General features: G+C 41.1%; 4 protein-coding genes and 2 non-coding genes across 7 annotated transcripts; 2 read left to right on the top strand and 4 right to left on the bottom strand.

Moving 5' to 3' along the window:
• Nucleotides 1-1563: 1563 nt before the first annotated feature.
• Nucleotides 1564-6788, top strand: skpo-2 (peroxidase). The gene is made up of 14 exons (NM_062139.9): nucleotides 1564-1674; nucleotides 3121-3235; nucleotides 3377-3710; nucleotides 3753-3972; nucleotides 4023-4090; nucleotides 4148-4302; nucleotides 4361-4475; nucleotides 4533-4626; nucleotides 4676-4769; nucleotides 4823-4928; nucleotides 5273-5768; nucleotides 5821-5938; nucleotides 5980-6138; nucleotides 6444-6788. Exons 1-14 carry the CDS (start codon nucleotides 1617-1619, stop codon nucleotides 6499-6501), a joined length of 2190 nt encoding a protein of 729 aa, NP_494540.1. The 5' UTR covers nucleotides 1564-1616; the 3' UTR covers nucleotides 6502-6788.
• On the bottom strand, nucleotides 3297-3348 carry C16C8.23. The gene has a single exon (NR_050962.1). It is a non-coding gene; the product is annotated as an Unclassified non-coding RNA C16C8.23 (non-coding RNA).
• C16C8.18 (Tetratricopeptide repeat protein) lies at nucleotides 6768-8376 on the bottom strand. The gene is made up of 5 exons (NM_001377757.2): nucleotides 8293-8376; nucleotides 7709-7913; nucleotides 7449-7663; nucleotides 7207-7404; nucleotides 6768-6941 (listed from the first exon to the last, which is right to left on the bottom strand). Exons 1-5 carry the CDS (start codon nucleotides 8314-8316, stop codon nucleotides 6843-6845), a joined length of 741 nt encoding a protein of 246 aa, NP_001364705.1. The 5' UTR covers nucleotides 8317-8376; the 3' UTR covers nucleotides 6768-6842.
• A 4166-nt stretch (nucleotides 8377-12542) lies between these two features.
• nep-11 (Neprilysin-11) lies at nucleotides 12543-17413 on the top strand (the record flags this gene model as incomplete). 2 transcript variants are annotated; one of them, NM_062137.6, is made up of 12 exons in its annotated part: nucleotides 12543-12647; nucleotides 13199-13265; nucleotides 13316-13663; nucleotides 14077-14333; nucleotides 14382-14562; nucleotides 14610-14714; nucleotides 14760-14861; nucleotides 15078-15701; nucleotides 15946-16111; nucleotides 16158-16408; nucleotides 16629-16793; nucleotides 16898-17413. In NM_062137.6, 12 exons carry the CDS (start codon nucleotides 12544-12546, stop codon nucleotides 17072-17074), a joined length of 2547 nt encoding a protein of 848 aa, NP_494538.1. The 2 variants fall into 2 exon arrangements, with proteins under 2 accessions (NP_494538.1, NP_871928.1); NM_182128.5 differs by lacking the exon at nucleotides 16898-17413 and having other exon boundaries at nucleotides 12544-12647; nucleotides 16629-16874.
• Nucleotides 15784-15854, bottom strand: F18A12.9. Its single transcript, NR_050961.1, has one exon. It is a non-coding gene; the product is annotated as an Unclassified non-coding RNA F18A12.9 (non-coding RNA).
• nep-6 (NEPrilysin metallopeptidase family) lies at nucleotides 17404-21248 on the bottom strand. Its single transcript, NM_062136.3, has 13 exons — nucleotides 20948-21248; nucleotides 20753-20885; nucleotides 20615-20706; nucleotides 19826-19940; nucleotides 19646-19779; nucleotides 19498-19599; nucleotides 19262-19447; nucleotides 19078-19206; nucleotides 18656-18910; nucleotides 18453-18612; nucleotides 18035-18285; nucleotides 17642-17800; nucleotides 17404-17593 (listed from the first exon to the last, which is right to left on the bottom strand). The coding sequence occupies exons 1-13, from the start codon at nucleotides 21236-21238 to the stop codon at nucleotides 17420-17422; spliced, it is 2181 nt and encodes a 726-aa protein (NP_494537.1). The 5' UTR covers nucleotides 21239-21248; the 3' UTR covers nucleotides 17404-17419.
• Between the last annotated feature and the right edge of the window lie 152 nt (nucleotides 21249-21400).

Here is a 21400-nt window from a genome sequence, read left to right as displayed (position 1 = left end):
CAGGATGGGGTCCAGGAAAGGACAAGGCCAAGCCGTTGGTTTTCTGAAAACTTATTTGGGCTCTGGAGTAAGGGTCCGGCTTGAGCTTTAAAAATTGACAATTCACAGGCCCAGGTTAGGACGAGGCCCAGGAAAGGATGAGGCCAAGGGACCAGGACAAGGGCACGTGACAGGACAAGACCAGACCCAAGGACAGTATGAGGTCCAAGGACTAGGGCAAGGCCAAGGATAAGACTAGGCGCCGGACAGAACAAGGCCACGACCTAGTACAGGAGAAGAGCATGGTCCAGGGAAGGACAAGGCCCAGGTCACAAGACAAGACCAGGAGTCCAGGACAGGACAAGTCCCAGGGCAGAAGAGGACCATGGTCCAGGGCAGGGCAAGGACCAGGACAGGACAAGGCTTCGGCACGGCCTAGAACCTAGAACAGGACGAGGTCCAGGATATAACTAGGCCCAGGACAACACAAGGCTCAGGACAAGGCCCAGGAAAGCACGAGGCCCATGGTCCGGGGCAGGATGAGGTCCAGGGGAGGCCCAGACCGATCTATTTTCAGAAAAACTCCCTACTCTCGACGGTCCGGCTACTCACTGTCTCTTCCAGATCCCAGCCCCCTCCCCTCCCCCGTCTTCCATGTTCGTTCCCGATTTCCCTCATCTGCCTCCACATACAATTCTCGCGCGGCCACTTGTGTCCTAAACGTTCTCTCATGCATATCACCATCATCACCTGGATCAATGCATCTCCCTACCTGTCCGTTCTATCCATCTCTGCGTCTCTCCGCACTCATCCCATCCGAGATATACAAGCTTCATGTCTTGAATTGCGGAATGAAAAAGAAGAAGGAGAAGAACAAGCTTTGTGTCCTTCTCCGATGATACAGGCCACACCTCCTGAGAGAGAGAGGCGTGGGAGAGAGAGGGGAAACAAGAAGCATCCCTCTCTCTCTCTCAGCTTTTCAGCTTCTTCCTATTTCTCTAATGACTATATCACCATTATGATCATCACCTTATCGTGCCGCCCTTTTTTTCGAATAGTCATTTAGCATTCATTTACACTTTCATCTATACTACATTCCTTTTACTAATTCAATTTTTGTGATGTTCTAGTTTTGTATTTAGTTACTTACTTTCATCTCTTTGAGGAATTTCTCAATTTTATGTGACTGTCTTTTTTTTGTACAGCTCCGGTTTAGAGCAACATTTTTGTTTCTTGAAGCATTTTTTCGTAGGTTTTGATGTCTGTAGAACTACTCGAAAACTTTATTTCAATGATTTTTAGATAGTTTAAAAGCAAAAAAAAAAAATGAAATTTGGAAGGTTTTTGCAAAAAAAAAAATATTGAAAAAAAAATCTGAAAAATTTCATATTAAAATTTTTTTTCCAAAAAATAAAAAAAATTATCAAAAATAAAATTATCAAAATTTTCTGGAAAAAAGTTGTAATGAGTAATTAAATTAATGGAACAAATTTCAGATCGAAATTTTTTCAGTGCTTTTTTCCAAGATTTCTTTACTTTTTTAACGTATTATATTATATTTTTGTTACATTTGTATCTTTTCAGGGTCGTTTGGAAAATTGGAAAAACGGGAAGAAAATCGAATTTTTGGAAAAAAAATGCGGAAAAATTCACATCTACTGGTGCTATTTCTATTAGCAATTGGGACCTTTCAGTGTAAGTTTTTTTTAAATTTGGATTAAATTTAGTGAAAGCTAATGACACTAAAAACAGCCTAAAATTGCCAAATATCAAAGTAAAAAAAATCCAAAATTTTGTTTAGATTTGCCAAATTTTTCAGAAAAAATTTATGCCAAATTTTCCGACTTTTTAGCAAATTTCTAGTTTTGCTACCTCTAGGATCTTCAAATAAAAACTATTGAAAAAAAAATTAAATTATAAAAATTGTAGAAAAAAAATTTTTTTTTGGTCTATTTTCAAAAAAATTATGGCGAAAAATTTTTTTTTTTTTTTTTTTTTTTTAATGCCTCATTTGGTTTTTTTAGTTACTGTAGCTTAGACAATTCTATAGGCCCTTAGGCCTTGAAAATTTAATTTTTTAAAGCCTACCCCAGGCCCCCAATCCTTCCCCATATCTCAGCTACTCAGACAAACGCTTAGTAGCTTAATTAGAATTAAACCAAATATAATGGGGACATAATTAATACGCTTCCTATTCTAATCCAATATGGATTTTCCAATCAAATATGGTTGAAATCTAATCCAATATGTAACAAATCTAATTAAATATGGATGTCTAATCTAATACGGAACAAATCTAATCTATCATGGACAAATCTAATCCAATATGGATTTTATAATAAAATATGGAGCAAGTATAATCCAATATGGATTTTCTAAACAAATATGGTTGAAATCTCGTTTAATATGGTTGAAATCTCGTTTAATATGGTTGAAATCTAATTAAGCTACTAAGCGTTTGTCTGAGTAGCTGCTACCTGTCAGCTATCCGTTGGATTTTATCGAATTTTGCGGTTAGCTTTAGCCTTTTCGATTTGATTTGATTTCTCCATCTTTCTCTACCCCACCATCACCATCTTCACACTATGTCTACAAGATTTCCAATTGAAATTCATCGGAAAAAGGAAATTTTTTGGGAGAAGACGAGACAAGCGAAAAAAGTGATCGGTGTCGAGTGGTCTAAAGTGTTTCGAATAAATGGAAACATTTATGTAGGATTGGGAATTGGTGTAGCTAATTTTTAAGTTGATCGAGCGCCCGACACTTGCCGGGTTCCACCACAGACCTTAGAGTACCCGTGAGATGTCGGGCGCAGCAAGAAAAACTCCCAATTACATTTTAAACATAAATATTCACAGGGTACAGTTTGACAATAAAATTGCGTAAAATTGCCAGACCGCTCATGCCATGGTATCATCACTTCCTTCCCCTTTCCAACCGGAATACCCCGAAAATGTTCGAAAATACAAGACCTTGAAACGTTTGATTGACGGTTTTTCATCGCCTTTTCGTGTACTTTTCTGCTGATAAGAATCTGCGGAATTGGGAAGGGGATGCTTGATGAATTGGCACACTGCCAAAAAATTTATTTGTTTCTTCAATTTATGCATAAAATTCTCAAATTTAAAACTTATATTTCAGTAGCAAATGCCGACGAAGAGAACGAAGTTGATGCCTCAGGGGATTCCCCGCCATCAGTTGAAGGAGAGGTAGTAGAAGAAGCCAAGAGCACTGCAGCAGACGATGAAAATGTTGAGTAAGTGTTTTTAGTATTCGAAATTCAGGCTTCAGCCAAAGCCTAAGCAGAAGATTAAGAATAAGCCTAAGCCAAAATCCAAGCCGAGTCCTAAGCCTAAGCCTAAGCCTAAACCTATCCCTGAATCAATGTTACTTCCAGCAAATCCTGCAAAGATCGCCACGACCTCTGTAAATTCTGGTCCTCGATCGGCGAATGCACATCCAACAAGAATTGGATGGAAGATCATTGCCCCGTGTCCTGCGATTTCTGCAACGGGATCACCACCTGTATCGACCGGCACAGGCTCTGCGGCTTCTGGGCAACCATCCGTGAATGTGAAACGAATGCGGTTTGGATGCTCTCGAACTGTCCGAAAGCGTGTAAAGCTTGCAAGGGAAGAAGTGTGACGCTTGGAGGTACTGGACCAGGTGGAACTTTTAAGGAGGACGATTGTACTTTTATCACGACGAATGAGGATACTTCCATCAGAAAGGTAAGACTCAATGAGCTCAACGAGCAGCACCTCTATTTTCAGACCCTCTCCATCCGCGACGTCCGTGACTCCAACGCCAACTTCAACTGTGCTCCAACTCAAGAGACCCCGAACTGCAACCGCAATCTCTGCTACCACTTGCGGTACCGATCTTTCGATGGAACCTGTAACAACCTGAAGAAACCAATGATTGGCTCAGCTTTCACCGCATTGATGAGACTGAAGAACCCAATGTACGACAATGGATTGAATGCTCCAACTTGTAAGAGTTCTCATGTAGAGCTTCATCTGAAAAATTTGACATGTTTCCAGCATCCTTCCTTCGTAGCAGACCATCAGCTCGTGACGCCTCGCGGCTTCTTCTTTCATCTTCCACACAGGTGAGCCAGGCTCTTCGGAGCCGGAGCCAAATTCTTAAACTCCAATAAACTTTTCAGATCCAACACCACTCGAACGCTTTATTGATGCAATGGGGACAGTTCATCGCTCACGACTTGTCCAAGACCACCATGCTTAACAATCAGGAGTGCGCCGCGTGCACATCCAATAAGGGACGGTGTACTTCAGTGTTCCTCTCCAGATCTGATCCAACGTAAGGATTACTTATTTTAAGCTTGAACCTCTTGACTTATAATCTTGGAAGTTTTCAGCTTTGGACGCTTCATGTGCCTGCCAGTTGCCCGATCTACTCCAGTTTGCGGTACCGGGGTGTCTAACTTCAGAGAACAGTTCAATGAGAACACCGCTTTTATCGATGGATCTATGGTAGGATTTTCTTTAATTTTTCTTCAATTTTAAGACTTTTAAACCAAAAGCTTCCAGATCTACGGAAGCAGCGACCGCGACCAATTCCTGTTCCGCCAGGGAGCCTTCCTCAAGACCAAGCTCATCAATAACCGAGTCTTCCCACCAGTTGGTTAGTCAGAAGCCTATACACATGGCTTATGAAAATCTAAAAATTCTAGACAAAAACAATAATGTGGTCGCCGGAGACGATCGTGCCAATATTTTCGTCGGTCTCGCTTCACTGCACGTGCTCTATCTCAGACAACACAATAGGTAATCCGATAGAAAATGGAGTTCGGCAACTCTTAAAACTTTCAAATTTCCAGAATCGCTGCCACGTTGCAACGCGTAAATCCACACTGGGACCAGGAAAGAGTGTTCCACGAGTCCAGGAAGATCGTCGGGGCCATGATTCAGAGGATCACATTTACGGTGAGAATGAGTGGAGAAGGGAAAGAGGAGGCACAGACAGACAGAGTGTCTAGTTGTCTATGTCTCTATTTTTGTGGTGTACTGCTTGTGAGAGAAAAGGGAGGAAGGTGAGACGCAGGCAGCTAGATTGTATAAAAATCTGCGTCCTGCTCCTCCACAATATGTGACTGGGAGAGAGAGAGGAGGCAGCTAGGCAGTCTCGTTGTCTGTGTCTCTTCCCTTTCTCACTCTCTTTCATCAGCCAAAGATCGGAAAGCTGTAACTCTCGAACGCATGCAGTTAGAAGAAAATGATCAACTACAAAAAAGATCAGCATAATATCTTCTATCACATGATTCTTTCAGGAATACCTCCCCAAAGTGCTTGGAGTAGCATTCGAAGAACGCATCGGCGCCTACCCAGGCTATGACCCCAACATCGACCCATCTGTGGCCAACGAGTTCACATCGTGCGCGTTCCGTTTTGGACACGGAATGATCCAAGAGTTCTACCCATTCCTCAACGAGAAATTCCAGCACGTCGGCGGAATTCCGTTCAACGACGGAATGTTCAAGTCCACACACATTTTGAATAACGGAATCGACCCGCTGATTCGTGGATTGATGACGCTTCCGGCCAAGATGCCACAGCGATTGACACCGGCTGTCACTGAGAGAATCTTCGGAAACTCTGATCTTGGATCAATCAATATTCAGAGAGGAAGAGATCACGGAGTTCCACCATACACCGTCTGGCGGAAGTTCTGCGGTCTCCCAGAGGTTAAGGATTTTGAGGGCTTGAAGCAAGTGATCAGCAATCAAGTTGTCATTGACAATCTTAAAGTTGTCTACAAACACGTTGGTAAGCAACTTATCAATTCCCTGTACCGACAGTTTCCATAAAAAATTTCCAGATGCCATCGATATGTACGTTGGAAGTTTGCTGGAGGATCCTGTGAAGGACGCCTTGGTCGGACCAACACTGTCTTGCATCATTGGAGAGCAGTTCAAGAGAACGAGAAATGGAGATCGGTGAGCTTTGTCATAGGATCCTTAATGATTTTGCCTTTCAGATTGTGGTACGAGAACTCCAAAGTGTTCAGCCCAGAGCAGCTGCTTCAAATCAAAAAGATCACAATGTCCCGAGTGCTTTGCGATGCTGGAGAGCACTTCCCAATGGTGCCGCGCAAGGCTTTCTCTGTGTTCAAGCCGACAGCGCATAATCTTGTCAAGTAAGCCAATAATTCATATTCTCTTTAAAATGTTGAGCATTTTGCTAGTTGGAAATTTTCTGATAGCTCCGGTGGTTGTGGAGTTACAAGCGTTTGAAGGAACATGGCTCAACAGTGGGAAAGACAGTGGGGGAGGTGGAGAGACGCAGACCCTCTAACTGTCTGCGCTCTCCCCTAGTACCACGCTCTCTCTCGCACAAAACTTTGACTGCGTGTATCTCCTCTACCATAAAAGCTATTGAAAAACTTTCAACTAACAAAATGAAGCAAATTTCTTGGAAAATTCAATACAAAATGTTTTTCAGATGCGACGAGATCCCAGACCTGGACTACAATGCCTGGAAAGAGGAGCTAGCCGTCTAGCATCTTTCCCCACCACATTTTCAATTCAACTCTTCTCATCTGCCTCACTTTTCCAATTCCCCCCAAAAGATTTCATTTCCAGGTCACGCAAAATTTTGCTCCGTTCAAAACCTATTTTCTAGCGAAAATTTCCGTCTAGAAAAGTCGATTCTAGTCATTTGTTTAGCCCCGCCAGCCTCCCCCAATTCGAAACAAAAAATCGATAATTCGATACAGGTCTAATATTTTTCGGTGATTATATGTACGTTAGAAACCTATTTTCTGTATATTTGAAATAAATTTTATTACTAAAAGCCTCCAATATTCTAGAATTCATCACAAAAAAGCTATCAATCGAGTTATCAAATCTTCACAGACTTCAGCTTCTTCTCGAGCAAAAGAGCAGCGGCGTCATCGACGAATTCCTGCTCAACTGGCACCTCGGTAGTGTTGGCAGCGGTCTGAAAAAGATATATGTTGTAGACTAAATAGGCACAATCTGGTTAAGAGGCGACCTATGCCTACCTGCCTACATTTAGGAGTTCAAAACTACGAAAAACAAACAAGAGATACTGTGCAAACTTCAATCACCAAAATCTACGCTAAAATGCGGAAGATATGTAGGCAGGCAGGCATTAGGTAGGCATAAGGTAGGCAGGTAGGCGTAAAGCAGGCAAGATCCGCTTTCGACGTAGGTATTCTCCACTATCAAGCATGTTATCCTACCCTTTGAAGCCATCTCTTCGCGTTGACAAGATCTCCCATAGCCATGTAAGTTTTTCCAATGAAAAACTGATTCTCAGCGATATTCTCCTCGAGTTGATCAGCTCTCAGGAGATCGTCCAGAGCCATTTGGTAGGTGCAATCCGGAATCTGCCCAATCACCTTCGCAGCACAACGTTCGACAAACGAAAGCGAGGCCACCTGAAACATCATCGATGCACCATGTCTACCTGGGGGCTACTTACCGTATAACAGAACCGTCCTCTCATGTGAGTCAGCTCAAAGTCCTGATCATAGATTGCAATGGCTTCATCCAAATAGGTCTTGAACTTGAATCCGTAGTCGAGCTTCTTCTTGAGAGAGCTTTCCTCGGCGAGCCGTCCACAAGTGGAGCACAAGACCTTTGCGCATTCGAAATTGCCGGGATCCGTCAGATGTCCTTGACGAGCCTTGTTGTAAGCTGCAAACTAAATTTGTAAGCTAAAACAGTCCCTACAAGCCTTACCACTCTCCAACATCTCCACACGCTTCTCCTTCAACGTCTGATAGTCGCTCATCATGTAGAGATACTCAGCGTGACGTCTCAAGAGCCCACAACGATGCTCCGCCGGAACACTCTCGATCTCCATAGTGGCAATTTTGGCGAGAGCCGAGGAGATTGACTTGGCAGAAAAGCTGCCGGCAATATCGTCGATTTCGGTGAAAAAATCCTGAAAAAAATAGGGTATTTGGGAAAAATTTTGAAGAATTTCTCCAATTCAAAGAATTTTTTTTCACCAACTTTAAATCTCTGTAACTTTTGAACCGTACAAGCTATCAAAAAATTATCAACTGCAAAAATGAAGAGCTGAGAAATTCTAACATTATCCAATTTAAAAGTTTTCTCAATTCTCTAACTGTTCGAGAGATATAACGGTTAGAAGTATCAGGCCATCTTGATTTGGAGACGCAGTCAGCTAGACAGTCTCGTTGTCTGCGTCTATCTCCTCTCATCCAACAACTTTAAACCTCTGTAACTTTTGCACCGTACAAGCTATCAAATAGCTTACAACTGCCTGAAACAAATTTTTTCCGCCAAAAACCACCAACCTCTTCGATACTACTGCTCATCATCGTTGAACTTTTTCTTCCGATTTTCGCAAGAAGAGAAGAACCAAGGAATGACTGATGAAGTCACGTGGAATGATTTTTTGAAAAATTTGGAATTGTGGAATTTCACGTTTTTGTTTTTGAAAGGTTGAAGATGTTATATATGTATTTTATGTTTTTTTTTTAAATTTCACGCTAAATAAATATTTATTTTCAAATTTTCAGTTGATTTTTAACCTTGCAACCCGCTGTCAAAAGAGTTTAAATTTATTGAACCCTAACTTTTGTCGAATTTTCAAATTTTCCCATTTTGTGCTCACAATTTTCGGCTCCTGCTCTATTGGTTAATAAAATATTCATTGCTCCATCAATATCCATCAAATAAAAAATTTCCAGTTTTTCTTCAATTTTCCTAGTGAAGAGAAATTCTTGGAATAGGCTGTAATATTTTTTGGCCCCACTAAAAATTTAACAAAAACTTAATTCTGAAAAAGGTAGGCAGGCTGAAATGAAGTAATCATGTAGGCGTGCAGACATAAGATAGGGGAGGTAGATAGGTAGGTAGGTAGGTATAGGTAGGTAGGGAGGTACGTAGGTAAGTAGGAAGGTAGGTAGGTAGGTAGGTAGGTAGGTAGGTAGGTAGGTAGGTAGGTAGGTAGGTAGGTAGGTAGGTAGGTAGGTAGGTAGATAGGTAGGAAGCAGGGCTGTTTTAAAAAATTTTCGACCAAAAAAAAAAACAAAAAATGGAATATTTCAAAAAAACAAAAAAAAACCAAAACAAAAAACGACAGCCCTAATGGGCAGGTAGGCAGGTAGGCAAGTAGGTAAGTAGGTACCTAGGCAGGCAGGTAGGCAGACTTGAAGTACGGCATGCAATTGGCAGACAACAGGGTGTGTATGTAGCGAGACATTCGGTTCGTAGTCAGGTGGGCAGGCAGTCACGTAGGCAGACAAGCACAATTTGATTTGGCAGTTAGGTAGGTAGGTAGGTAGGTAGGTGAGCAGGTAGGCATACAGATAGGGAGGCTGAAGATTTTCATTTGCCTGGAGTTTCTATCTATTTCGAAAAGGTTCAAGTATATTTTCCAAGTAAGAGCTCTATTTTACTCCAAAACTGAGCACCAAATTTTTCCAAAACTCCTCCAGTTCCCACCCAAATTTCAGTCATTATTCTCACCAACTCAAACTCATTTCCCTCTTAAAAAAGCCATTTAAAATCCACTCGATTACCACCAGCAGCACCACCCCCGCCACTAAAAAGCAGCTGCCCCCCCTCCCCCCTCGGGCCACTTATTCTCCGTTTTCACCACTTTACCACCACCACATCTTCTTCTCCCCTCAATGTCCATATTCTCTTCACGTATTCCCTTCCAAAATCAATAGGCTGTAGACGGGGTGCTGTGGCTCTGAAAATGAGTGAGAAATAGTGTGCGAGACGGTGGAGGGGGTGAGAGGGAGGCGATGGCTCACGAGGGGGGAGCTGCGCGCCTCTTGTGTATGTGTGCTCTTTTCAAGACGCGCTGAGATGGAGGAGGGTGAAGCCCAGAGCGTCTGAAATTGAAAAAAAGCGAACGTGATTTGGTTTGCTCCCGCTGCCGCCACCGCTGGTTTGCAGGATTTTTTTTTCCGTTTTCTACTTTTTTATGCTCTTTAATTTTAATTTTTATAAAAAATACTTCCGTTTCGATTTTAACCAAAAAAAAAAACTTTTTAAACAAAAATTTGTTTTTGTTATTTCAATAAAATCTTCAAAACTTGTTTATTTTCGTGTTCTTTTTTTCCATTTTCAGCTCAGAATTTTTGGGTACATTTTATTATAGGCAATCTGATAGATGTTTAGACCTTCAGGCTTTCAGGTTTTTAGACTTACAGGCTTTTTTTTTAGACTTTTAAGCCTTTAGTCCTATAGGGTTTCAGGCTTATTGGCGTTTTGGGTCTTCATAATAATAGGCTTTAAGATTTTTGATATTTATTTCTTTCATTGGTGCTCAGGTTTCTAGACCTTTGAGATTATAGTTATTTATGCTGTAGGACTTCAGACTTCAGGCTTTTAGGCTTAAGGCTTTTACGCTTTAAGCCGGCTTCAGGCCTTCAGACACAGGTTTTCAAGATTATAGAATTTTAGACTTATAGGATTTAAAGCTTATAGGTTTCTAAATTTATAGAATTTTAAGCTTGCAGGTTGTTTGGCTGATAGGCCTTGAAGCTTACAACCTTCCAGGTTTTTGGCCCCTCGGGCTAAGTTTTTTGACTTCCAGGCATCTACTAAAATTTTTAGATATGTTGGCTTCCAAGCTCATAGGCTAATGGGCTTTCAGGCAGACAGACCCTCAGAGCTTTATGTTTCAGGCTTTCATACTTATAGGCTTTTAAGCCCGTAGACAGTACTCTTCAGTTCTCCCTTCCCACACATTAGTTCTGCAAACCCTTTTCATTCTGGACTCTAAATAATTTTGCCAATTTGTAAAATTGTCGTTGCCTTGAAAATTTTTGCGGGGGCAACACCGTGTCACACGCCTTTTTTTCTTGGAATCGTTGCTAATTTCGCATTTAAGTTGAGTGAAAAGTGTGTGACGACGACAGTTTTCCTCGTGTTTCGTTTTTGGTCTGATTTGAGGACAAAATGACCAAGGTTTTCTTGCAAAAAGGAAAACAAAATTTTAACTGTTTTTTGAAATTAATTTCATTTGATGCGAAATCAAATTCTGATAAGTTTTGCTTTTGAAAGTTTCCTTTTAGCTCCATCCAGTCTAAAGTTATATCCTTTTGAACTTTGGAAGGTGAGAGAGAGGGAGACGCCGACCGCGCGACTGTCTAGCCGTCTGCGTCTCGCACCTGCCAAAGCTTTAAACTTTGAAAGGCTCGATCTCTAAGACTATTAGAGATATTTGACAATTTCAAAATAGAGAAATGCTCAAAATTTCATTAGCTTTGTTTTGTTAGTTGGCAACGGTTTTGTAGGAATGAAAATAACAGTGATACAGTCCATCAAAGTTTGAATTTTGGTGAAAAAAAATTAAAAAAAAAAAAAAAATCAAAAATTTTAAATTCGAACAATTTGATTCTTTATCCGATTTGCCCTATGAAGATTAACTAACAAGTTGCCTAATCCGTTATGGTTTGCCAATTGTAGTTTGAAATTTCTATACTTTTGCTGAACTCTTCGTAGCCTATATGTAATTTATTTGGTTCCAGCTGAATAGCTAGTCCTCATTTCTATGATTGAATTTATTCAATCGTGGCTCTTTTGACCTGGGCTCTTTACTTCCGTGTTCTCATAAGCTCGAGTTCTCTCGAATTTGAATATTTTATCTGGAATCGGCTTTGGATTTTCGTCTTAAAAAGCTATAAAAACAATATTAAAACCCCATTTTTTGCTATTAAAATTTCCTCATTTTTCCGATCTTTCTGGCTCAAAATTTCTGCAAAAATGCTCCAAATTTATGCAGAATTTCTCTAAAAAATAGTTTTGAATCACTAATGCTCTGCATGATCTAATGATTCATATTCCACCCACATTTCGTGCCAGAAATCACATTTTTTTCAGTGAATAATTTATGATTTTTGGGGAAATTTTGTTATAAAATGCCAGTTTTTTTAAGATCTCAGAAGATGCAAATTTCAGAGAAAAAATTTTAAAATTTTGAAAAAAAAATTTTTGTGCTTTTTTTGTGAATTTTGTTTCCTGGAATTTTAGAGGGTTCTAATACAATAAGTTCAATTTTTAGGTAAAAAATTTATGCAAAATAAAAAAAAATATATATTAACCTGCAATTATCAAGTTAATCTGAAAATTTTTAGTATATATATATATATATATATATATATATATATATATATATATATATATATATATATATATATATAAAACAATAAGAAGCTAGTAAATTTCAATACTAAATTTTTCAAAAACCCAAATTTTCCAATATCTCGCCAAAAATGCTCCACCTGACCCCATAAAATTGTTTAATTTTCCTTACAAAATGTTTATAATTGTAACATGACACCTACGCTTTCCTCCTCCAAAAGAACCACAATCCGTCTATTGATATGATAAATTTAAGCAGAAATTCTCTATTGAATCAGGCGAGACATTGCCTCGAGTTTTTCGGGTATGTTTCCTTATTTACCTTCCCCCCCCCCAATATTTTTTTCCAATAAACAGACATCATTAAACCATGTGGGAAACCTTTTCCGTTTTCTCTGAGTTTCTGAAATTTTTCTCTTGTTAAACCCTATTTTTTATTCAGAATGCCATTCGGAAATGACCCACCGGACTATGTTCATCTGCGGAGCAATGAGAGTCAGATGCAACTGATAACTATCAGTGAAAATAGTGATATACCTACTCCGAGGTTTGCAATTTTAATTTGAAAGTTTAAAAATGCGATGTAAAATTTTTCTCCGATTATTTTTGCAATTGAAAGTTTTTCTCTAGCTCTAATGGTTGCAGAGATATACGATTTCAAAGTTTGGTAAGCGAGAGAGCAGAGGGGGAGGGGAGACGCAGAGGGTGAGCCTGTCTGCGTCTCCCCTCCCTCCAAGCTCTCTCGCGCATAAAACTTTGAAGTCGAATATCTCCTGAACGGGTGAAGTTATCAAAAAACTCCCAAAAGAAAAAATGTCTAGAATTGAATGCTGATTTTGTTTTTTTTACAAAAAAATTTTAAAAAATTTAAAAAGCTTACCTAGCCTTTCTTAAAATAAGATTCCGCCAATTTTTTTTTGATGTAACAACTTCCGATTGTAAGTTCAACAGGGTGACAGTTAATCCCTTAAACCGATTATTCCCACTCGGCAACAGAACATGAAAACTCACCGCTGCATCGTGTGTTCTACGCTTGAAACATAGCAAAAAAATGGAGATGAAACAAGACCCTACTCCAAATGATAACACCATTTCCAGCGGATCTCCGTGTTTCAATGCTCCAGCCAGAGATGAAGCTCCATCGGTCATATTTATTCCAGGAAAGGTAAGTCGTCCGGTTTTGTCCACTGTTCTTCAGAAATCTCTATTCTTCAGAAATTCCAGGGAACATTCCGGTGGTGGAAATCTCGAACAACAATGGAGAAGCTGCTTCTCCCCGTACTTCTCCTATTTTGCCTGTTGACTGCAGTTTTGTTGGCAGTGATAATCAATACTGATAAGCGGATAGAAGCCATGAAAACCGATCACGCAACTCAGACCGAGCACGCAGGATTTGGGGATCCAACGGAGAATCCAACGAAGACGGCAGAAGATCCTAGAGTACCGCCGATAGTACCTGAAGCGCCGACTAGTCCTGAGCCTGAAGTGACGACGTCAACGGAGAAGCCCAAGGAGCCAGAGGTGTGCTCAACGCCTGGATGTGTCAGAGCAGCTACCCATTTTGTAAGTTTCCTTACATTGATAAGACTGAGAGCATAACGCTGGTACAACGCAGGTTGTTAGGTGAGAGTCGTGTGCAAATTGGTCCAGGATTGACTTTTTGTTCTGAAAGTTTACACATTGGATGTAAAATACTTTTTCCATCATACGTGCAATTGAAAGTTTTCCTCTAGCGTTAACGGTTGCAGAGATATACGTCTTTAAAGTTTGGGAAGCGAGAGATCAGAGGAAGAGAGGAGACACAGACAGCGAGCCTGCCTTCGTCTCCCCGCTGTCCACGCTCTCTCGCGATTCAAACTTTAAAGCCAAATATCTCTTGAACGGTTAAAGCTATCGGAATAATTCTAACTGAGGAAATGTTCAGAATTAGATGCTGATTCGAAATAAATCTTCTAAAAAATTACAAAAACTTCCAGCTCAACGCCATGAACACCTCCGTAGACCCTTGTGACGACTTTTTCGAGTTCGCGTGTGGTCAGTGGAATGATCAGCACCCGATCCCAGATGATATGTATGGTTTCGGAACGTTCGCGTACGCCAGAGAACAGGTTCGCCAGCAGTTGCGAGTCCTTCTCGAGCAGGAAGTCGTCACCGAGTCCGAGTCGATTAATATGGCAAGGGCCACGTACCGGAGCTGCATGAACAAGACACAACTAGATGAGCTGATGACGGGGTGATTAGAGGTTTTACTAGGATAAAAAATTAATCGATTTTGTTTCAGACCCCTTTTCGAAACTCTCACTGAACTCGGCGAGTGGCCACTTCTTCAGGAGAACTGGGACAAGACAAAGTTCAACTTCACCAGTCTCCTTGTAAACTCCCGACGAGACTACGGAGTTGACGTCTTCTTCCAGCTCTATATCTACGCCGACTCTAAGAATACATCCAGGAACACGCTTTTTGTAAGATTCCGATCCCCTTGACCTAGGATCCACAATATTTTTTTCAGATTGATCAATCCACGTTGGCCCTCGGCCGAGGAACCCGTGACTATTATTTGAATACGACTTTGTTCTCAAGCCATATGACTGCCTATCGGAAGTATTTGAGACAGGTTGGGAGCTCTAAATATATATTTTTTAAACTGGGAAGTTTTCAGATTGCGCACCTGCTGAAAACAGACGGCAACTTGACTCGCAGTGAGTCGGAAATGAACGCAGATATCGAGAAGATCATCGACTTTGAGATTGAGTTGGCGAAGGTAAGAAGCAGATCGGGAGCACGCAAGACGCAGATACTTGCACAGTCTGCGTGTCTCACAGAGTTACAAACGTCTTACAATAAACCGACACAGAGTGTGAGTGCATGCGAGATGCAGAGAGCATCATAGTCTGCGTCTCTCTCTCTCTCTTCCACACACTCTCACTCTCGTCCCTCTCGCCCTTACTTTCATTCAAACTCTATTGTTTTATTCCAGATAATTGTTGCTGAAGACGAACGCCGTAACAACACCCGTCTCTACAACAAACGTCAAATCCAAGACCTCTACAACCTGCTCCCCCAGGTGGATTGGGTACCATTCTTCCAAAGCATAGCTCCATCGGACCTAACTCATCTTTTCCATAATGAGACGGAAATTATCATTTGTGAAATTGAATACCTTCAGCATGTCTCTGAGCTCATCGAGAAAACTGACGTGGGGCTTTTGACCAATTATGTGCTCTGGAGAGTTGTCCAGTCAAACGTGAGGTACTTGGATGAGAGATTCGAAGATATTAAACAAGACTTCCTGAAAGTAATGACAGGCCAGCAGCAGTCGCCGCCACGATGGAAGGACTGTGCTCAGGTCCCGTCGACAGTCCTACCGCTAGCTGCCGGAGCAATTTATGTTCAAGCTCATTTCCAAGAGAGTGATAAACATGAGGCGTTGAGAATGATAATGCACTTGAGAAATTCGTTTGCCGACTTGGTACGACAAAACGATTGGATGGATGAGGAGACGAAGGCCGTGGCGATTGAAAAGGCAAACTCGATGATCAATAATATCGGATATCCCGACGTGACAAATGATCTTCCTAAGTTGGATAAGCAGTATTTAGGGGTAAGGTTGCGAGCTTTAGTTATCGGAGACACGAATTTCGCGAAATTGTACTGATGTATCAAAAATATAGCAAATTCAGATATAGAAAAATAGTCTCAGCCTAAGCCTGAGCCTAAGCGTAAGCCTAAGCCTAAGCCAAAGCCTAAGCCTAAGCCTACGCCTAAGCCTAAGCCTAAGCCCAAGTCTTAGCCTAAGCCTAAGCCCAAGCCCGCCATCTCTACATTCCAAATATAAGTCCTTTCAGTTATCAATCAGTGACTCCGATACCTACTACTACATCATGAAAAAGAGTGTCGTCTGGATGCAAAGCCGCGAGTTCCAAAAGCTCACGAAACCATTCGACAAGCACGAGTTTGACATTTCACCGGCTGTAGTAAACGCGTTCTACTCCCCCGAAAAGAATGCAATCAGTAAGTTCCACCTACCTCAAGATCTATACCAAAATTGAAATTCCAGCATTCCCAGCGGGCATTCTGCAACCTCCGTTCTTCTCCGGCACATTTCCCAAGGCAGTGAATTACGGAGCAATTGGAGCAGTGATTGGGCACGAGATTACTCATGGATTCGATGATCAAGGATCACAGTATGATAAGGACGGAAATTTGCACAATTGGTGGAGTGAGAGCTCGTTGAATTCGTTTGACACAAGGAGGAGGTGTATTGTCGAGCAGTACGGGAACTATACAGTGCCCAAGACTAACTTTAGGGTAAGCACGGGAAAAAGGCGTGGGAGGATATTGATTCACAACTAAGAGAGACCCGCGAGGCGTCGGACGCAGAGAAGAGACGCAGACGGCTAGACGCTCTGACTAGAGATATAAAAATGGTTTCAACTAACAAATTGTGTGAAATTTTCTTCTGAACATTTTTCTAGTTGAAACTTATTTTCTATCTCATACCGTTTTTGAGATAACCCCGTATTTCCAGGTGAACGGAAAACTGACCCAAGGAGAGAACATTGCCGACAACGGTGGAGTCAAAGAAGCGTTCCAAGCCTATCAGAAATATGTGACCGAAAATGGAGAAGAGCCTAGGTTACCCGGTCTCCAGCAGTACACGAATGAGCAGATCTTCTTTGTCAGCTATGCACATGTGAGTTGTTTGCCTGTTTTGAAATTTGTAGTAAAATTGGCAAAAATGAACCAATCGTTCACTAAAAATCCCTCAGATTAGCGAAAAAATCAAAATTTTTCCAGTTCTGGTGTGGCAAGAAGAAAGAAGCCGCAGCGATGCAACAAGTGCTCACCGATGAGCATTCTCCAGAGGTGTTCCGAGTAATTGGTGTCCTGTCGAATATGCAAGCTTTTGCTGACGTCTACAAGTGTCCCCGTAATGCTCCAGTTAACCCAGATCATAAATGTATTGTTTGGTAATCTGTTCCTTTTTTTGTCTGTGCTCCTTATCTCAAGCTCTCTTTGATTCTTCCTACATAGGCACAAAAATGCTGCCTGCCTGCCTAACTAGGTTGCCTGACTAGGCAGGCTTGCAGGCAGGCATATTTGTGCCTCTCTCATTAGTTCCCAAAGCTGCCTTACGGGTCTCTCCCGTGAAAATGTACATATTTCCGATTTTATAATTCTACCGTGTGACTCTTCCCTTGAAAACTCTTCTCGTCTCGTTTTGACCTACAAAATATTGAATTTGAAAAAAATTAATCACTCAAGTTTAAAAAGAACATTTATATTTAAATTTTATGTCAATAAAAAATTATTCTTTATTCAAAAAATCGAGCACCTCGTTTTGGGATTCATAGGTGATCCTTCTGGGCAGTTGAATGCTGTCGCAAATTGTGGCATATTGGAAAAGATCCCATTGACACGGAAATTTCCAGTCGGGTGTACTCTGGTGAGCTCTTCTACCAGGCTTGTTGTTGGGGGCAACGAGCAGAAATCCTGGAATTTAGGAAGTCATTTAAAAATTCAATTTTTTAAAAGATTTACCAAAGCAGCCGCTCTGAAATAGAGCTTATCAATATTTTCATTTTCAAATCCAATGACTTTTTGCTCTTTTGATGAATCGAGTTTTTCAAAGACCTTCCAAGCAACTGTAACTCCAATCATGTCGGCCACCATCTCGTTGAGAGTTGTAGTTCCGTTGAGCTGACAATTTTCTTTCGTGCCTACGTGCCTACGTGCCTACATGCCTACGTGCCTACGTGCCTACGTGCCTACGTGCCTACGTGCCTACGTGCTTACGTGCCTGGGTGTCCTGGATGTTTAGATGCCTAGGTTCCAGGATGTTAAGGTGCCTAGGTATCCGCCTAGATTCTTATGTACCTGCGTGCCTACGTGCCTACGTTCCTAGACGTGTTTACGTGACTACCTCAAACTCACATTTTTGCCAAAAACCGGATCATCATACTCATTGTATTGATCTACCAGGCACTGAGTTTTCTTCCCATACTCCTTCAAATCCTCCGGCTTCATCCAACTTCTGACTTCTCCGTTTTCGTCCCTCTTTATACCTGCTGTATCGAATCCATGACTAGTTTCGTGAGCCAAAATGTTTCCGGTTAGAGCAATATTTACGTATTTTGGGTAGGTGGCGTCGAAAAGCGGATCATCCATGTACCCGACAAGGAAAGCTGAAAGGTGGAAGCGGTTTTTAAGCAGCCGACATATAATGGGTTGTGTAAATTGCAACCCGTGAATTGTCGGCTGCTCTTGACAGTTTACAATCATTGCAGCCGACACCATCTCGGAGGTCTGAACTATTGGACCCATGAAATGTCGACTGCTGGTTAAAACTCACACAAATGATTTCGATCAGTATAAAACGCGTTCGTCATGAGAACCGGCAGCACCGGATCCATCGGTGTCTCTAGAGCCACAAACTCGATGCCTTGCTCCATATGGAATCTTCCGATCTTCTTGAGAATCCCGTAAAGGGTGTCTTTGGGGAGAAGTTTGAGCTGCAAAATTATCCCAATTTGAAAAAAATTTAAGCATGCTCACCGTTTCGAACATCTTATCCAGTGCTCCTTTTTTCTCGAATTCCTTCGGATAACCAATCATTTTGCCCATTTTCTCCAGCTTCAAAATCGCATTTTTCTTGGAGTCAGCTCCGAGCCACGTGGATTCTTGGAGCATTTCTATGAAGGATTTCTTAGTTTCTTCAGCCATTTCGTCAACGATTTTCAGATTTCCTTTTTCGAAATGATTTCGGACAAAAACACGGAGTGATGCTTTTGGGAGGTATTCTATTACAAGCTGGAAAACAAATTACGGGTATTGATTACGGTAGGAGTACGGTTGTAACGCATAATTCAAATTCCGAGCCTCAATGTGGTCGCTGACCAATCAATCGCTGACCAACCAATCCACAAGGGGCGTGGCCACCGTCGCTGATTGGTTGATCGTGCCCGCGTAGTTCAAACCTTTTCACAATTTCGTTTCTTAATCACGTTGTCGTGAACCGAGAGACCATTCATTGCGTGGTCCATATAATAAAAAATCAAATAGTTGGCCAGTGTTCGCTTCGGTGTGGATTTCAGCAGCTTTTCGAGCTGAAATTTTTTTTCAAAAGGCTCATATTCTGCTGAATGCCAAAAAAAAACCCACATTCATCTTCTCATCAAAAAACAGCGAATGCTTGTGAGCTACCATTCTCGGCTTAACCTTCGTAACTAGCAGCTTTTTCCGGTTCGGATTCATCATTTCTTCGATAATCTTCTCCAATTTCAGACTAGGAACTTGGGCTTGAAGCTTGGAAAATTGGACTTTTTCGGCGTTATAGTCATAGGCGTACTGAAAGTGAATATTTTTAAGTGACCTATTTAGCAGAATTTTCTACAAACTTGGCTCAAAGTCTCCTCCAACGTAATATAGTCTTCAACATCATCGGCAATTACATTTTCATCCGGTTGAAGCCCATTCTTCTCCAAAATATCAAAAATTATCTGAAAAAGGTATCATGCCAAAAATTTCAGAATTTCTCCCAAAAACCTGCTGAAAATTCGCAGAAACCTTTGGGCTCCGGGCCATATCCGGAGCAACTTCCAAAAATGGGACTTCAGTTGGACGGATTTGAAAAAGCCCGAAATTACTGCTACCAAGCTTGACGATGTTGAGCAACATTTCTGGAAAAAATGAATTTTCAGCAAATTTAAAGCTTAAAATAAGTACCATTCAAGTTGAGTTTAGTCTCATCCCAATTTTTGTCTGCCGCTGGCCATGATCCAATTTTTTGAATATCCTTGAATAATTCTCTGAAGGCAGTTTTCATATTTGCATTGAAAATCTGAAATTTTTATTATTAGCCTGAAAACCTATGTAGAGGCCTATAAGCCTAAAAGCCTACAAGACTATAAGCCTGAAGACCTAAAAGCCTGAAAGCGCATTGGTCTAAACACATACATAACATCTAAAAGGATTGAAAGCCAAAAAAAAAAGCTTAAACGCTTATAGGTCTGATATCTTACAAGCAAGCCGATAAGCCTAGTAGATTACACGCCTATGAGCCTATTAATTAACAAGCCTATACGGTCTATGGGCTTATTATGGCCTACATATGAGCCTATAAACCGTATAGCCTATAAACGTAAAAGCCTATGAGCCTAAAGCCATATAAGCCTAAAGGCCTAAAAACCTAAAGGCCGATTAGCCTAATATATTAAAACTTTGAAGCCAATCATCTTGAAAATCGTTAGGCCAATTAGCCTACTAAACTATAAACCGATAAGCTTATAAGCCTTTGAGCCTATAAGCCTAAAGGCCTATAAGCCTAAAGACCTATAAACTTCCAAACCTATTATCTTAAAAATCGTTAGGCAATAAGCCTACATTCCTATAAGTCAATAAGATAAGCTTATAAGCCCTGAAGCCTATAAGCCTAAGGACCTATAAGCCTACAAGCCAATAAGACTAAAGGCCTATAAGCCTATAAGCCTTCAAGCCAAGCTTTTTCAAACTCACTTCTTCGTTTTTCAACCCCTCACAAGTCCGATACACCTGCCTCATCACATTTTCAGATTTCGACTCAGAAGTCTCATTTTTCAGCAGGAAATCTGAAATTGTTCGTTTTTTTTCAAGCATTTCCAAGAATTTTCCAACTTTTAATCATTCTCTGAATGATGATATCCTTCTTCTGCAGTCTTCGATTTGCCACCTCGTGCTCCGAATACTTCCCGCAAGCGGCTTTGTAGAAATCCTGACATGGGTCTACGGAGGGGTCTTGGAAGTTGAGCTGGAAGAAAATTTCATAATTTAAAAAAATGTGTAAACTATTTTTTTGCTATCAAAGCTTACAAGCTGATCAGCCAAAGTTACACATCCTGGAGTTTCGCAGACATTCCTTGGCTTCGAAGCCTGAGTCACCGGCTCAGGCCTTGTCATCGTCACCGGATTTGTCACCGGCTCAGGCCTTGACTTCTTCTCGGGAGCTACCAACTTCTGAGCAATCGGAGCAACTCTTGGCGGCTCCACTGGCTTTTCATTGAGCTTCATGATAATAATAGTGGCGAGGAGTGCAATAATTGTGAGAACCAGGAACACGACTAGAGCAATCAGAGGATTGGCCAGCTTATCTTTCGCAGACATTTTGGGATTTTTTTTTCTGGAAAAATTGATTTAAAAATCGATTCAAAAATCAATTTAAAAAAACTGAGAAATTACCTGCACTGATCTTCAAAAGAAAACGAGAGATAAGAAAGTAAAAGTTGAGAAATGATTCATTTTTGATATCGATTCACGGAAAAACAA

Source organism: Caenorhabditis elegans, chromosome II (genome assembly GCF_000002985.6).
Source record: "Caenorhabditis elegans chromosome II".
NCBI classification, from domain to species: Eukaryota; Metazoa; Nematoda; class Chromadorea; order Rhabditida; family Rhabditidae; genus Caenorhabditis; species Caenorhabditis elegans.
Note: the sequence above shows the minus strand (reverse complement) of the source record. Positions and strands in the feature narration are given on the sequence as shown.